The following is a 16,688-nucleotide window of genomic DNA, read 5'->3' on the forward strand; positions in this document are numbered from 1 at the left end:
CCGCCAATCGCCGGCTCGATCTTCAGGAATTGCCGCCGCCGCCAAAGCGCTCGTCACTCTTTCGACAGGAGATGCCCGCGAGAGGCCGCCACCGTAGTCACCCTACCTCCTCTCTGGCAGCCATCTTTGTGTCAAACGCCGCCGCTCTGACGAGCTCTGAAAAGAGCATCGCGTGTCGGCTTGTCTTTTGTGGCGGACCTGAGCGGTCATACCGCGGCCGACTTCAGTGCTATCTTGTCGTCCTTCTTTAGGTCTTGATTTTCCAGCCCTCTTTTTTTTTCTCCCTCTCTCCTGGTCCATTTAATGAAAAAAAAGCAACTGAGACGTCCCTCCTATCCACTCGTGTACTTCTCGAGTAATTTCTAGACGCGCTGATTTTCTTTTGCCAGCGGTCGGCCCGACTTTTTTGCTTTTTTTTTTTCGCGGCCACCGGCTTACCGTCTCTATCAACTCATGCGATCTTGACTTTTGCGCCTCGACGTGAGAGCGCGTCCTTCAACACAGCGTGACGAATCGACGTCTCTCCGGTCCTACGTCACTTCGAATTCGTTTACGTTTCTCAGTAGCCTTTGACAGCGTCGTGGGATGAGCACTTATCCCGATTTATGCTCGCGGCTACTGCGATGCGGCGTCCCGACTGAAGGCTTTCTTTTGTTTTTGAAAGACACCATATACTAACCAGACCCTAAGACAGCTCAGGGAAATAATCGTTCTTGAAGTCTGTTGTTATTGACTAAATTATGGGGTTTTGCGTGCCAAAACCACGATCGGATTAAGAGGCACGCCATAGTGATATCGCGTGGTTTGTTGTACGAACATTCCCGATTCGGTTCGCTCCCAAGCCGATTTCCGCGTGCATGAATAATGTGGATGGAACCGCCAGCTGCCCCCGCTTCTAAGCTTTTCTTTCATTTCTTTTTTGCTTTGTAGAAAGCGAGGTCGCTCTTACATGGTAACACATATCATTAGGCCGATCCGGAGTTCCAGCAGCGGTGATGTCTCTCTCCTCAGCGCCAAGCAATAACAACACCGCAAGCTTCCAGCGTTATAGGGGATGCAAGTTACAGGCCTCAGCCGGACAAAAAGTCACGACGTGCTCCAGAGGAAAACAACTATCGGCTAGCTGCTGCGTGCAGGTGAGAATCCGGCGCACGCTTTGTTGTCAGGCGGAGATCTTGCACGAGCAGAAACCACGAACGACGACCAGCAAGGCACGAACAGGCCTGAACACTCTACAAGACCCTACAGTTTCGGTGTCTTCTTTCCTTTCCCTGTCTCACTCACAGCGACAGCGCTTCGATGATGAAGACCTCCTGTCAAAAAGAAATTCCCGGCCTCCCGCGTTTCTTCAGCAGCGTCGTGACGGTGGCGAAAATGAAGGCCTCCGAAAGCCCGGCACGGTAGCACCGGGGCCTGTTGTCCCCGTAGATGGGAGATGCAATTTTCTTCCTTCCAGCGTGGGAAATGAGCAGGGCCGTCGTCGCACGTGGGGCCACTTGTGTTCGGAGGTGTCAGTTTTCGAGAGAGATTGGATCGTGCCGCGTGAGCCACACCTGTATACACCGTGACGGCTGAGGAGCGTGGGCTGCCGTCTTTGTTCGCCACCTCTCCCCCCCCTCCCTCAAGTACTCTCGCTACCGGAGCTGTGCCTGTCAATGACGCGTTTCGCAAAGACACGGCGGGTCGGGGCGTAAGGGAAGTCCAGTCAGGTGTCTGTGGAGACGTATTATTGCAAGACCCAGATGAGATCGATGGCGGTTTTGACGGCTCTTTCTTGTGGAGAATTCTGAAAAGACAAAACGGACCCTGAAGGCGTTCCACAAGCTGACAGCGGAGTCCTATTTTACCCATCCCATCCGCCCCCCCCCTTTCCCTCCCTCTTCTATGAGAAGTTAGTTATAGATCGCCAAATGTTACAGAATAAGTTATAGATTGTTGCTACTTCGTAATTTGACAACAAGCTCCACTTCTTTCTCGCTCCCTCTGTAGGAAGCGAGTGCACTTGCAATCGGTAATGACCATGTCTCTGCCTACTTGCTCTGCTTATTCCCATGCACCAAATTGAAGCCACCCAACGAATCGCAAGGCATGATCTGCGCATATCTTGGGTTGACACGGAAGGTTTATCACGCGCTCGCTAATGTCTCAATCGAAAAAAAAAAAGACACGGACGTATCCGTGGTTTGCATATGTGTGCCTGACCATGCCGTTAACGCGCTATACCCGGCACATCTTCTTTACTGGAAGACACTGTACACAATCCCTCCTAAGCTTTAAAGCCTGGCAGCACCGCGGTCGTAGCACGGCACGCTGACCAAACGACCGTGCACGCACATGACCGCCGCAAAACGGATGCATCCCTCCGTTGGGACAGCATTCGCTGCGGCCTCCCACTGCGGATGGGTCGGGCCGTTCCGGGAAAAAGGCGCGCGCTGACACACGCGAGATCGCCGGAGGTCAACCGGACACCGCTTGACGACGAACAGCGAAATTTTTTCGGTCGGCGCCACGCATCATCCGACCACGCCACCCTCAACCTTTTCCTCCGAGGAAGTTTCTTTTTACTGCTCCACAGCCAACTGCACCGACGGATAAACCAAGCACGCATAATGCATTCCTGCCCCCACGGCGAAGTCAAGCGCTTGCACGCGACTCTCGTGCACGGCGCTGATGCTGCAGATCGCATTGCGTGCCGAACGCGCCTCGGTACACCGCGGCCAAAAACCAGGCACACCTGGCTGCGCGTTCCTCCCCCGTGCCTGACGTGGCCTACAGCCATAGTCGAGCACGAGAGGGCCTTGCGCTTGCTTGCTCGCTTGCCCGTCTCAGGCTTGATGGTACTGGCATGCGCGTGCTATTCGTGCTTCTCGGGAACGTGCGGACCGCATCGCGTGAGCGCCCAGCCGGAACGCAGTGGCGGCGGCCAAGTGAAATGCACTCGCGCTCACTGCACGCATGCAAGCGCTCCCTAAACTAACCCCCCCCCCCCCCCCCCCCCCCCGCTCCTCTGCCACGGTTCCTTTTGGAAATGATGAGGTGAACTCCGTGGTTCACTGCGTGGGATGGCTGCTAAGACTGCGAGTTTCTGTTTTCCATCGCCCCCCCCCCCCCCCCTTCTTCGCTTTCGGCGCTACTGCAGAGAGGGGAGACGTTGCTTCCTCCAGTCTCCTTTTTCGCTTGTTTGTTTCCTCACCTAAGCAAGACCTCCTTTTCTTGGTCCCCGAGCTCGAAACAACGCACACTGGTCGACTCTTGCTATACGCCCAAACGTCTCTTCGAGAAGGGAAACGAAGCTTTCACGTTATCGTAGTACGTAATCCTTGCGCAATTAGGCGCGCTCGCTCTCGAAGAATGCACGGCAGAACACCGCCTTCCATACCGCTGCGCGCGGCAAACAACCAAAAAAAAAAAAAAAGTACCCCGCAAAACTTACATAGAACCTCCGTTTGGCCCCTGTTGACAAAGTGAATGCAAGAAATACGTGTACTTAGCGCAGAGTGTACGGCGAGCCGAGAGGAGAGCACTAACGATTCGTGAAAAGGGCTGTAATGAAACCGTTCGGACCTGTTCAATCCACCGCCTGCTTGCTCTAGAGAATGCAGTTACACGTGGCGTTTTCTAGGCAGCGAAATGAGTAACGGAACAATAGCGCCGGCAGTTACGCTGCAAGTGAAGTTTAACGAGAGGCGGCGTATGTTACACCACGGGATTAATTAAGTCAGCCCGACAAACGAACAGCGCCAAACGCTGTCTCTGAAATGAGAGAAAAATACGCGAGCTTTAGAAATAGTAAGACAATTTCGACCCTGAGTCCAAAAGAACCAAAACATAAGACTCCGCGTGCCCAATGTTCAATGTCGCTGACTTAGGAACGCTAATCCTCTTCCGTCAGCTGATTCCGTATGATCGATCCCTTCCGGCCACATTTTCACTTACGCGTGACTGACGTGGCCTCTGGTGAGACGCCTCACTGGGGCGACGTACGTTCGGCCAGTTAGCTTAGCCAATCCGCGTTCGCTCAACGTGATATCCACGAAAAAGGATCGACTAAGAATACCGGCTCCTTCCTGAAAGAGCATTCCATGCTGTGAGAAATATAAACATCGCTAGTTCCCACGCCCCTCTACGTACAATGTATATACATGTAGGAAACGACGGCGGTATCCTCGGACAGACGCTACTGGCCGAAACGTTCTATATACTGTGCGGCCAAACCGGCGATAATGCAGTCGGCAAACAACATCGCGGTGACGCTTGCCGTTCTTGTCGATATCGAACTTGCTCGTCACGGCCGGCATTCGCTCCAAGTAAGCCAGCACCAGGAACCGCGAATGAAACCGCCGACCGAATGCGCGATGACGATGCGCTAGCGCAGCTCAACGCGACGCGTCAAATAAGCGTCAATTCAGCGTCAAATTATTACGTTGTAGGCCAACGAAGGCCGGCTCATGGTCAAAGCGTGCGGAATAAATCGCCACCGGCCGTCTCATATGCAACGCGATTTCGCTTCACGAACGGAGCATAAATACAGGGCGGCAGCAACATCAGCTGCGCACCACGCACAAGTGGGAGAATCTCGCGTGCGCAGGAACCGCAGCACGAAGTATAATGCCAGAAGACTTGATTGAAAACAGATTGCGCGTGTAATAAAAAAAGAGAAAACAACGTATCAGCAGGTCCCGAGCGGGCCCCGTTCGCTTTTGTGCTGGCGCTGAGGCGCAGGGGGTCAGCACAGAAACGGTGGTTGCGCCTCCGGGGTTTCCCCCTTCAACTTACCGCTACATTCGAGATTAGTGTGTGTGTATGCTCCTGTACAGGTATACGGACGAGCAAAAGTGGGGGTAGGGAGGGGGGGGGGGGGAGGCGAAGTGGGGTCGTGAGCCGCTGGAACTCCTCCCTGCGTTTCCCTGACCATCAAACAAAAAGAACTGCGCAAACCCCGAGGGAGACGGCAGGTGGCGCTAATGGCGGAGCTGTTTCCCTCCCCCCAAACGCCCTCGCAAACCGGGTGCATTCCGGCACCGTTGTGCCCGTCGCCTTCACCCATAGTCCCCCCCCCCCCCGTCCCGCACCTTCCTCGCCCCTCCCCCTCCCTCTTGTTGTCCGTGTACCGCAATATTTGCCACCCAAACAACAAGAAGCGGCCACCTTCTTTGCCTCCTGCCCCTCTCTCTCTCTGTCCGTCCATTTTCGCGGTCTCACAAGCGTTTTATTACTTTGCTTTTTCGCCGCCAGCGCCCCATGCTCACGGCGTACCCCCAAGCGCAGCTGTTTCAAGGGCACCGACTCCTTTATTTCGCCGGTTTCGTCGCTTTCGCCGAGAGCTTTGCTTCCCTGGTTTTTTTCATCGCTCTGATTGTGGCGCGGTAACCCCGGCAGTTGCGAGCAGTACTGCGACAAGATCGTGCGCATTTCAGTGTGGTGCACCCCGTGACTGGGAAGGCACGCATAAGGGGGTAGACGCGCTGACGTCATCGAGGCCGCCACATCGTTGTACAGCCAGCGCGGTGAAAAGCTGCGCGTCATATCCAGCAGCACAGCGGAAGCTGTGAAGAGGACAACGATATGGAGTGTGTGACGTCATGCGAATACTCTTGGTTCCACCGCTGCAGTGTGCAGCCGCTAAATTCGCATCTCTCTATATGCTCGCGACCCCTCAAGATCACCTACTTGTCATTGTGAAAGTTGTGCACTGGCTGCCTTACGAAATACCGACTGTTAATTGTGTATACGCAAGGTACCTTCTCTTCCTTCAGTCTTCACAATCTTTCTTTCATCATTCAGCACGGCGCTAACTAAATTAATGCACGCAACTGTGCCGTCTAGCGGCGTTTCTTTAGTTCCTACAAAACAGCGCGTCGAACTACGAAGAAGATTATTGCGTAACGCAACATATAACCATCATCGCGCGCCTCACAGCTTTCTAACGCCGTGTGCTCGCAGCTGTGACAAAATACCTCGGGAAAGTTAGCTGCGCCCGAAACTGTATAGTCCCCCCCCCCCCCCCCCTTACCAATATACCATCCAAATGTTACAGCCCTAGTCTAAATCATAGGGACCCACACCGTATAAATTACTTCTTTCTGTTCTGCGGTGCGGTTCGGATGGCGCTTTCAACAACCACACCTTCTGGATCAAAAGTTGACGGGAAGATGTAGACTCTAAATGATTAACACTGTTCGAACAAGTCATGTCGCCGAAGCCAACGTTTCGTGAAGGGTGTCCCCTCGTCCAACTGTTGGCTTCAACGACATTCAACGTTCTAACACTGTTTCAGACCTCTGGGTGGTGATATCACGAGAGTCATTTTCACTTGCCAGGGGCTAGCGCTTACGGCATGCCGCAGGATCTCACTTAAATAGCCTGCACACAACCCGGCCGTCGCAGGCAACGTAGCCGCCCGCTTACGTTCGAGAAAGACTGTACGCAGGAACGTTCAGACACGACTTCCTATACTCATTCGTTTCCCACATGTATGATGCACACAACTGAGCTGAACCCCAAGGGACAAACAAGAAGCGGAGCGTATATAGCTGCCGAGCGTGTACTAGCTCGCAGAAACGCAGCCGACATGCCCTGTTTGTGTATGCGCCGGCGTTCAGACATGCAAGACTGCTGCGCTGCCTCGGCACATAACGCGCACGCCGAGAGGAAAGTGACAGGCGTCCGCAGCATAGACCACCTGCTCCCCGTTTGCCCGCAGCAGCGTCCTCCTCCTCCCGTGTCCTCCTCCAGACCCTCATGCCGGGCTGCATCGACGGGGGACAACGGCCCCGTTCCGAAAGGTATAGTGAGATCTTTTGGAATGGTCGCCGCTGTTTGGCGCAGCCAGTCGAGTCAGTGCCCCTCCTCCTGCTCCAGTAGCGTGCTTCTTGACGGGAGATACCACTTTCTTTCTTTCTTTTCTCTATTTACGTGCATGCATAGAAGAGAGCAATGATAGGTCCCACATACGGAGCCCCTCGGTTACCTGAAACTTGCAGCGCGTCGGGAAGGTGGCCGTCGCGAAAGTAACAAAGTAAGTTGGCTATGTAACATATTTTATCGTTGAATTTGTGCGTGTGCGTGCTGGCGTGTAAGCATGTGATTGTGTGTGTGTGTGTATGTGAGTGTGTGCGTGTGTGTGTGTGCGCGCGCGTGCGTGCGCGCGTGTGTGTGTGTGTGCGTGTGTGTGCGTGTGTGTGTGTGTGATTGTACGTGTATGCGTGTGAACAGACAACACTCTACTTCGGCCCCTTGGGCTAGTCAAGCACCTTACTACGCGCTAATGTCGGCCCCGAGAGTTAACTAACATTTGAAAAAGCTGATCCAGTCGCTACGGTCAGCACCGCCCTTCGTATAAGTGAGCAGTACCTGCGCTGAGGAAGTGCAAAACTATAGAAAGTATTCAGTGCGCGACTTCAGTTAGAGCGGGACCGTCGTATAGGCGGAATTTCACTTAACCAGGTTTTTATTAAATTAACGTAACCAAATCACTCGCGCATACTCACTCCATCATCACCTGCCATCTTTCTCCCCTTTTCACCTTAATTACCTCGTTGAAGGATAGCAAGCCACAGACGCGCTCTTTCTGTCGCACCTCTCCTCATTTAAATTCTCCTCATTAAAACACCCTCCCTCTCTGTACGTGTACACATAGTGAAACTTACAACTGCGCCTATACGAACCACAGATGTCAGAAAGGGGCTTCCAGACCGAGGCGGTCGCCCCATGCGCGTACTTTCACCGGGACAAAAGATACGCGGTGTGCCGACACATAAAACACCTGGGGCCAAGAACACAACGCTTTTCTTTCGTAATTGCTTCCTGCCATTGCCCTTCCCTAATGATATGTCCAGCGTCAGGATTGGCAAAAAATTTCTCCTACGAACAATTCAAGCCTAAGAACGTTTTGTGAATTCGGGCCCAGAAGCGCGTCGAAACGCACAAAATCCGGAGCAATATGACTCACCCGGCGAGCGGCAGCATCTTGAGCGCAAGCGAGCGACTGATGCAGAATCCCGCACCGCCCGTGGCGAACCAGAAAGAGATCTTCCTCTGTGGGAGAGAACAAAGGGGAAGAGAGAGATTAGGTTTAGAACGACTGAATGCAGAGCGATTTGTTAAGGACTCGTGTTACTGAAACGCAGGCGTGCAAACACGCGGGCACAAGAAGGAACTAAAAGGACAACACAAACAGCGACTATATGAACTGAAGAGTGGCACTGTCTGGATGAATGTATTAAGCCGGCCGCCCAGACTGGACGTCCGCAGCACGTTGATGTCACTGTGACACTTAGCGTACGAAGCCGGACTGCGAAGCGGCTACTGTTTTCAACCCTTTCCTAATTGCCCCTCCCTCGCTCTAAGCCGGAGGGCCATCCCATATCAATCAAAAATTTTACTCACGCATTGGCGTAAAAAGGAGGAGAATACAAAACTTACCTGCGCACGTTCAAAGGAAGGCATCGCCAAGCGTCGTGGACACGTGGACAGGCGTGGCAAATTATTAATAGCGGTATAGAACGCGCATAAGTCATCCCGGGATTATCCTGTACAAAGAGGAATCTTTGTGCCTAAATTGTTTTGTTTCGCGAATGCCTGTATATATGTGTCCATGATTGGCGGGTTGGTGCTGCCTTCCTTTGAGCATGCGCATACAAGTTTTGTGTTCCCCTTCTTTTTTACGCCACTCTGAAACCATTCAGGTTAATTGTCGGCGTTTGTGTTGCCCTCGTCGTTAATTCTTGTGTCCGTGTTTGTGCGCCTGTCTTTCAGTAACACGGCCCGGGTTAAGTGCAGAACCAACGGCTCACGAGACTCACAAGACGTCATGCAACCAATCGTTATCGGCTTGTGTACGAGCACTTCAAGCAGACAGAAGAAGAGAGTGCCTTGCTAACACGCTCTGCGTGTGATTATTTTTGCGAATAATTCGCTTGACAGTTATCTTGCTATACAAATAACGCTGCAGAACCAACTTGGGCCACTGTAGGTATATGTGCAGGCCGCTGTCTTTCCGAGCAGTGCGTGACCGACGTCTGCGTACCTGCGGCTTGCTGTTGTCCCTGGCGAGAATCTCCAGCGGCTGCCGAATGGACGGCTTGCCCAGGTACCAGTCCTCGCGGGGGTCGTACTCTTGCAGCAGCTTCACCAGCCGCGGAACGTTGACGTAGTTGTCGTCGTCGAAGTGGCACATCCACCTGCGAACGCGTTCGCACGCAGCGAGCCATCGACAGATTAGTTCCACGGAATCCCGCCAGGTGGAGGAAGGTTCGCGAAAGCAGAAGTTGTCATTAACCCGACCTAAGAAAGAAGGTGTGCAAAGGAAACGCGTAAGGGTTTCACAGAAAAACAGCCTCGCAGTAGAACAAAAAATTTGTCCTGGTCCGTGGGGTTCGAAGCCGGAAGCAACTTCCGGTTGCCGATTAATTCGGCCTCGCTCCTGCGAGCTCCTCATGCTGGCTACTTCAGATAGTATAGAGCGACTGCTCCAGAAATGCGTTAGTCACGGGTTCGAACCCCGAAAGAATACATTTTTTTTTAAACTGCGAAGTTTGCTTTCTCCGAGTACGAGTTCCATTTGTAGCTACGTGCTACGGTCGGGTGGATGACAATTTCTCCTTTCCAGCAAACCATTGAGTACGACGTCACCTGTCTGTTACTGGCGTACATATACTGCGCAGATGTGTCCTGAAAGAAGCACTCAATGACAATCGTAAAAAAATAATCAGAAAAGCAATCAACTGTAACATTTCGCTGTGCTACTGACGTATAAAATATAAGTTCCAGTAATAATCCTCATAAAATAATTGCTTAGAAACTCTACGGATCTTGTTCTTTGAGGCCTATATAATTGTCGAAATGGTGTGTGTGTGGTGTGTGTGTGTGTGTGTGTGCGTGCGTGCGTGCGTGCGTGTGTGTGTGTGCGTGTGCGTGTGCGTGTGCGTGTGTGTGTGTGTGTGTGTGTGTGTGTGTGTGTGTGTGTGTTTTCTCACTCCCTATGTTTCACTCCTCATCCTCTCAAGTGCTGTAGCATTCCAAGACTGTCGCTAGGTTAACTTGTGCAGATACCACTAAACTTGCTCTGTCCTGTAGTTGTCTATAGACATGCTTCGGGCTTATAACTTTACAGTTAGTTTGCAGACGAATGGTTACCAGCTTCTTAATAGCAAACCGCTCGAATAATAGAACACCGGAAACAGACTTTTGTCTACAAAAGGCATATATACACTTTGCATCTACGGCAAAACGACGACAATCATATAGGAAGACAAAGCTGTTTGCACGAAGCCTAACATTCAATCTTAAAAAAAGAAAAGGGCAGTTAATGAAGAAACACAGACACAGCTAGGGACGCAACGATCGCCTGGTCCGAGTTCTGGATATCAATTTCTTTCGGCCAAACAGACATGTTCTTTTCGCAAACGCCACCACTGGTACACAGTATAACGGGTACGGGATACGTACCAGGATACATTATAGGTTTTGAGAGTAAAACAGACATTCCCGCCGACTGCTCCCGCGGACGCCCAACTGAATGTGGCTCCCCGTCGAGAGAGCATCACGTGCTGCGGAACAAGCTCGCCGAAAAGGTGGGCTATTTTTCTAGACCAGAGCAAAAAGCATGAGAGCTATAGTGGCACGGCGAGAGCTGGCGAAATGAACTCCGTCGCCCTCCGCGCAACAAATTACAAACGCACGCACGCCCCGCAAAACGGAAGGAGAAGACCATCGATTGACGCGTCATATTTCTCTCGGCCATCTTTCAGCCGGCGATTCATCAGCCTCTACAACGCGCCGACGCCGAGCTCACGGCGAGAAAAGGACACGTGGTGCGTGTAACGAAGAGGAGTCAGCACGCTGCCAATTAAGCGCATGCGCAATGACTCCGTGGGAGCGGCCGGCTCCGCAGACAGCCGCCGCTGGATATATATAACAAGTGATCCCGTGGCATCTGCCGTTTGTGTTGCCCCCTCCCCTCTTTCTCATTCTGGCTAATCTATCTATCTCTCTTCTTCGCTTTCGAAATGAAAAGAAAAAGCCCCCCGGCAGTGCGCTAAACAAGAAGGTTAAAGCCAGGCGCTCCTTCTCGCAGAGCACGTGATAAACGATGAGATGCTATAGAAAGCAGGGTTCTGCGTATACAGAGTATGTATAGTACTACAGAGCCTGTGCAGCCTAGCCACATGAGCGGCCACTTTTTGCGGTTTTCGGCGGGGCTGCCCCGTTGTCATTTTGTATTCGACTCCCGTGGACCTGGCCAACTTCGCCGTTTTAGTCTTTCTTTCATCGCTCCCATCTTAACGAGCGGGCGAAGACGCTCGGTTCGTTATTTTCTTTGTTTAATTGAGCGGCTCGCTCCTAGACGACAGGCATGCTTCTATATACTATATCTACGCCGCATACGCGCGACAGGCGTTTAGAGGGGTGCGGCCGGAGAACCGCGCGAAAAATTTAGATTGGCTGCCTCAAAAAAAAAAAAAAAAAAAAAAACGCATTAAACAAAAGCAGCAACCTATCACTGGCGCACCTGTGAGGCAACGACATCGACGCGTATTCATTTTTCTTTAATTATCCAAAGAAAGAAGAACGAAGTATCTGAGTGTCTCGGAGGCACTATCATAAATTATGTAAAGTAGAATGAAAAAAAAAATACTGTTGAGGCCGCCCTCTAGCGGCAGATACGAGCACTAGGAAATGAGAATGATGAAGCATGTTTGCTGCGCGAAACATCACACTCGAACAGTCCGTGCGCACCTCCGAACCTTTCTCGCATTTTTTTCGACTAGAGATTCACAATATTTGAGGTGATAGGGCAACGTACTTCTGCGAAGCTACAAATTAAAGACGGCAACGAGGTGATGAGGTTGGCGCACGAGTACGGCGGTTAACCCGACAAAGCAGTTGCCTATAATGCTTCGTTTTGACAGTTTGCACTTTTCCAATTTTTTGTCTTTCGTTGGGTGCGCTTTTCAATCAATACAGTGAGACCGATACCCTGCGTGGGTAACCATGTCTTGAAGCAACAACCACAGTAACAACCTCTAATAAGAGAGAGCGAACGCTCGAATCTTGGACTTAAGCTCTCACACACTCTAATCATAAAACATGAACACACGTGGTTATAGCCCAAAGTCATTCTCTGCCGCTTGGCAGACATGCGCGCTGGATAGTATGTATAGACAAGTGTACCATATGTACTCACTTCTTAGTGCTGTCGAGGAAGAAGTCTAGCTCGACAGACATCTTGCAGCACAGGGCTTTCCTGCAAACGAAACAGACAGAAAAAGGAGGAAAAGAGTGAATTCACTACGGAAAGACATTTCGGAGTGAAAAACTCGAAGCACGTATGCATTCTTGTAGGTTTCTCGCATATACTGCGAGTGCCACATATGCACACGTGGTGCAAACACTATAAACGCAGAAATAAAGCGATAACGCTGGTGTCGTTGGCAAAGACTACGCTCGCACTCGGAATACAGCCAACGAATGAGGAATGAATAAGGACGTATCCGCTGTTCCTGTAAAGCCTGCAATCGAAAACTGTTTCTTCGACGGTTATAGCGCATATGTTATTGTAGTTCGCGCATTGTTTCAGAATTCATCGTGGCGCCACTTCAGCGCGAAGGCACACGAGACAGGAGAAGTAGGCGAAAACAAGCACTGAACATCCACTGATAGTTTACTGCTCAGATTTACAGAGAGAAAGAGAGAGAGAAAGCAATGAGGGGGAAGTCAGGGACGTCAACCAGACGAGTATCCGGTTTGTTACCCTACACTGGGATTAATGGGAAAACGGAATACTAAGAGGATTTCCAAGTCTTACAGAAATCTTCAGAGCTCCAAAAGCTTCGCCGCCTGTTATGAAAACAAGGCATACTAAGCAGACTTGCACATCCACTGTTTTTATTTAACGCCTCGTTGAGAACACGCCGAAGCTCGTCCAGATACCCGTTGAAAGCTAGGAAGCATACGCAGTAAACTTCTAGTTGTTGTCCAGCCGCATTGTTTTGTCTACTCTGCCCTGTCCTCTGCGCAGAAACAACAATAGATTTTCACTCGCAGCCAAAGCCAGCGGCTTCGTGCCTTCGCTTCGCGTGCACTGTTAGCACACAAAGGACGCCCCGCCCACACTTACGCAGCCAGGCCGCGGTATCTCTGCAACCCCAACAACGCACGCGCACAGCTCTCCCTCATTAGCGAGCCCGCACTCCGGGCTCATTTTACTCGTAAATTGGGCGGCCGGAGGCCCATTCGAAAGCGGAGGTCTATTTTCGAGAGGACGAAAGAGAAAAAGTACAACCGCGCACCTTAACGAGCTGTGGGCAGAGAAAGTAAGCATTCCGGCGAGTCGAACGACTTTCGACTCGAAAGACAAGGCCACGACGGGTGGCTTCGACGACGAGCGCAGAAAAAAAGAAAAAGAAAGAAGCTTCGTGAAAAACGAGGTCTCTCTGTTCCCTTTCTATTCTTTCCCGCTGTCTCGAGCTCTCTGTGCACGCAGCGGGAATCCAATCTCGCCCGGCCATCGCGGAGCGCAAAGACATCCGGTTGTGTCGCCGCGCTATAGCGCGCTCCAAACTCAATACAACTGCAGACTTCAGCGCACGGTTGCACACCCTCCACCTCCGCAACCCAAGACGCCCGCAGGCCACCCCCCTCCCCCCTTCTCCTCCTCTTACCGACCTCCTTCCACTGTCAGCGTTTGCTGACTCGGAGCAACACAAAACTACCAACCAAAACAGGCGCAAGTGTATACACCGCGTCGGCGAACGAACACGCACACACACCTTGCACGCACTACACCCTGGGTTTGGAAGTAAGCACAAAACGAAAGTGCACGAGCGAGTCGCGAAGCAATCGGCGGCCGCCTGCCTGCCCCGCGTGCGTGCGTGGCTGAGGTCGGTAAAGCAGCGGACCGTGCACGACAGCGCTCGTCAAAGAGAGTGACACGCGGCGGCAGCGGCCCCCGCAGAACGGCGGCTCGATTCCGATCGGAAGGAAGAGAACGATTGGGTTATCGCTCTCGTCTCGCCTCGTGAGCACGCGGTGTGCCGCATGGGACTCGCGTAAACCCGCGGACGCACGTTTGAATTTACCCCGCGACAGTACGCGCGAGCAACAGGTGTGAAAAGGGCGAGCTCTAAGAATGGCGATCCCAAGCGGCTTGGCCATAAGTGCGAAAGCCCAAACTCCGCTTGGTTGTCTATGCAATCGCGTTGACTTTCTCTTTCTTTCTTGTGCGCAAGCTTGATCACTGAAGCGCCGGTTGTCAAAAATATTAGCCAAGAAAAAGAAAGAAAACAAGCTCAGCCCATGTGGTATAGTTTCGTTTTCTTACAAGCGCTCTAACTTGGATTTTTTTAAAAGAAAAGGCATGATTTTATTAATGTAACATTAGGAAGTTTTAGAAATTGGTGACCTCAGTTAAAGGTTACCAATTTCTAAAACTTCCTAACGTTGCATTAACAGTGACCTCCGGCAAAAGTCACCAATTTCCAAAACTTTCTAATGTTACATTAATAAATGCATGCCTTTCCTTTAAAAAAAGCCAAATTAGAGCGCTCGTAAGAAAACGAAACTATACCAGATAGACTCGCTTTTTTCTTTCGTTCCCATGGCTATTGCTTTTGAGATAACCGGTGCTTCAGTGACCAAGCTTCGTGCATCTTAGGAGCTAATAAACAATAATGCAGACCGCGGTCGTGCGTCGGCCATGCTGTAAGGTTGGCTCTGTGGCCTTTACACGCGTTGGGATAGTACACGATTATACACGGTATATTCGCGTGAACGAGAGATAACGAAGCAGACGACGACAGAGAAGGAGCAAGGACTTCGCGGGGTCAGGCTTAGGTTTCTCTGAACGAGGCAAAAAAGACGCTTCATCGGATACTATAGCAGAGCATTCACGGACTGCGCGAGCAGACACCCGCCGTTTGCCATCCGCGATGTCTTTCTTTTCGTTTGCTTCTTTCTGCGCGCTCTGCTCACCGCTCAGTCCGCCAGAGAACAAATTTCTCCGTTCCCAACCCCCCGCCGACTTCGAAGACGAGCCTCTCGCGATGTGGCGTGGGTGGGAGTAAATCGGCGGCGGCAAGGAACAGTGGTGCCGTCGCCTTTCTTTACGCAACGCCGCGCAATTATTTCGGCTCCGGGGATCGGATCCTTCTCGATGCGGACTCGCAGAGACGTACTCTTAGGTACAAAGGGTGTACTAGCAACACCTGCTTGCAGGAGGTAACTGCGTGTCCAACAGTTAAACTCCCTTTTTTTTTTTTTTCGACAGTTATGGTACTCCCCCAATGGAGTACGCGGAATACTTTCTTCGGTTGAGTGCGCCTTCACTCTGTCAGTCGACGCAAAGCGAGCGTGTACCTATACAACGACGTGCGAGAACTCTCTAGAAATGAAATCGCACATGGTCATCGTCATCATCAACTTATTTCGTGTCAACCGAGGGGCCAATACTGCTGCGAGCGATTTCCACAATTCCCTTGTCTAGCGTAAGCTGACACCATCCTATATGCCTCCGACATTGCTCATTGCAACCCGCCGCGGTATATATACATAGCTCATTGACTATATGGCACTGCGCTGCTGAACAGGAGGTCGAGGGTTCGCTCCCGGCAGCGGCTGCTGCAGGCGGAAGGCAAAAAAAGAAGAAGAAGAAGAAGAAAAGAAGAAGAAGAACAAACGCTTGTGTACTTAGATTGAGGTGCAGCTGATTACAGATGCCTAACCCTTACTGGTTCAAAATTAATCCGGACTTTTTCCCCATTACGGCGTGCCTCATAATCGATGAAACCGTCACGTCGGCACGTAAAACCCCACAATTTATTTAACTTATTTGTCACACGTCACACGACCTCGATTATGTTTCCTTGAATTGAGCACACATGCATTCTGCGCAGTGCTTAAAGTAAGGAGGGGGGGGGGGGGCTGGGGCCGCCTCCCCCTCAATTCTTTAAGGAGGGGCTCGGCCCCCCTACGGCATATTAGCTGCAGCCCTGCGGCACCCATTCGACAAGCGGTGGAAGTGATCTATTACCAGTAGTGCCTTGGTGCGGGGCTATTGTAACACCCTAAATTTTCGATTATTGATTTATGGCGCATCGCTTATATATATATATATATATATATATATATATATATATATATATATATATATATATATATCAGCGCGTGTGCATGTGCGCGCGCTAGCGCTATTCTGATCACAGTCCTATGTGAGGGTCCCCCCTCCACTGAAGGGAGACTATAAGCCCTGATTCTGCAACGCTGGAGGTGCACCGGTTACTTCTGTTTTGCCCATTACATGACGTACCTAACTCCTATTCCTCTATTAATTTGAGCCGCAATATAAGCTATACACGCGCTTACTCTGTAATCCACAGCGCCGTATATATTCTTGTCTAACTCGCACCGTCACCATTTGTCGCCCTGCTTTTCCTTCCTTCTCAAACTTCTTTCCCATTCTCCAAATTTCAGCCGCATACGTTGTTAGCGGTGTAGTGCGTTCTTTGAAACATGGGAACGGCGGATTCTCGATCCTGAAGAATTACCGCAGCTCATTTTTTATTTGAAGTAAAGGAACATCCGCAATCATTTTAAGTTTTCCACGTAGAAAAAGTGGGGTATAGCGAAGTGGTTCTGCGAATCTCAACGCGCCAAGGTTCGGTAAACTGTCAATACCGAATTTAGACTGC

At 51.2% G+C, this 16,688-nt stretch overlaps 1 protein-coding gene across 1 annotated transcript in view; it reads right to left on the reverse strand.

Moving 5' to 3' along the window:
- LOC119453617 (fringe glycosyltransferase-like) overlaps positions 1-16,688 on the reverse strand; it is a 101,205-nt gene that overhangs the window by 32,382 nt on the left and 52,135 nt on the right. Inside the window, exons 4-6 of the mRNA XM_037715675.2 lie at positions 12,188-12,247; positions 9,029-9,182; positions 7,952-8,037 (exon numbers count right to left, since the gene is read on the reverse strand). Of these exons, the coding sequence (XP_037571603.1) occupies positions 7,952-8,037; positions 9,029-9,182; positions 12,188-12,247 (300 nt within the window). The remainder of the gene's footprint in view (positions 1-7,951; positions 8,038-9,028; positions 9,183-12,187; positions 12,248-16,688) is intronic.

Source organism: Dermacentor silvarum, chromosome 5 (genome assembly GCF_013339745.2).
Source record: "Dermacentor silvarum isolate Dsil-2018 chromosome 5, BIME_Dsil_1.4, whole genome shotgun sequence".
NCBI classification, from domain to species: domain Eukaryota; kingdom Metazoa; phylum Arthropoda; class Arachnida; order Ixodida; family Ixodidae; genus Dermacentor; species Dermacentor silvarum.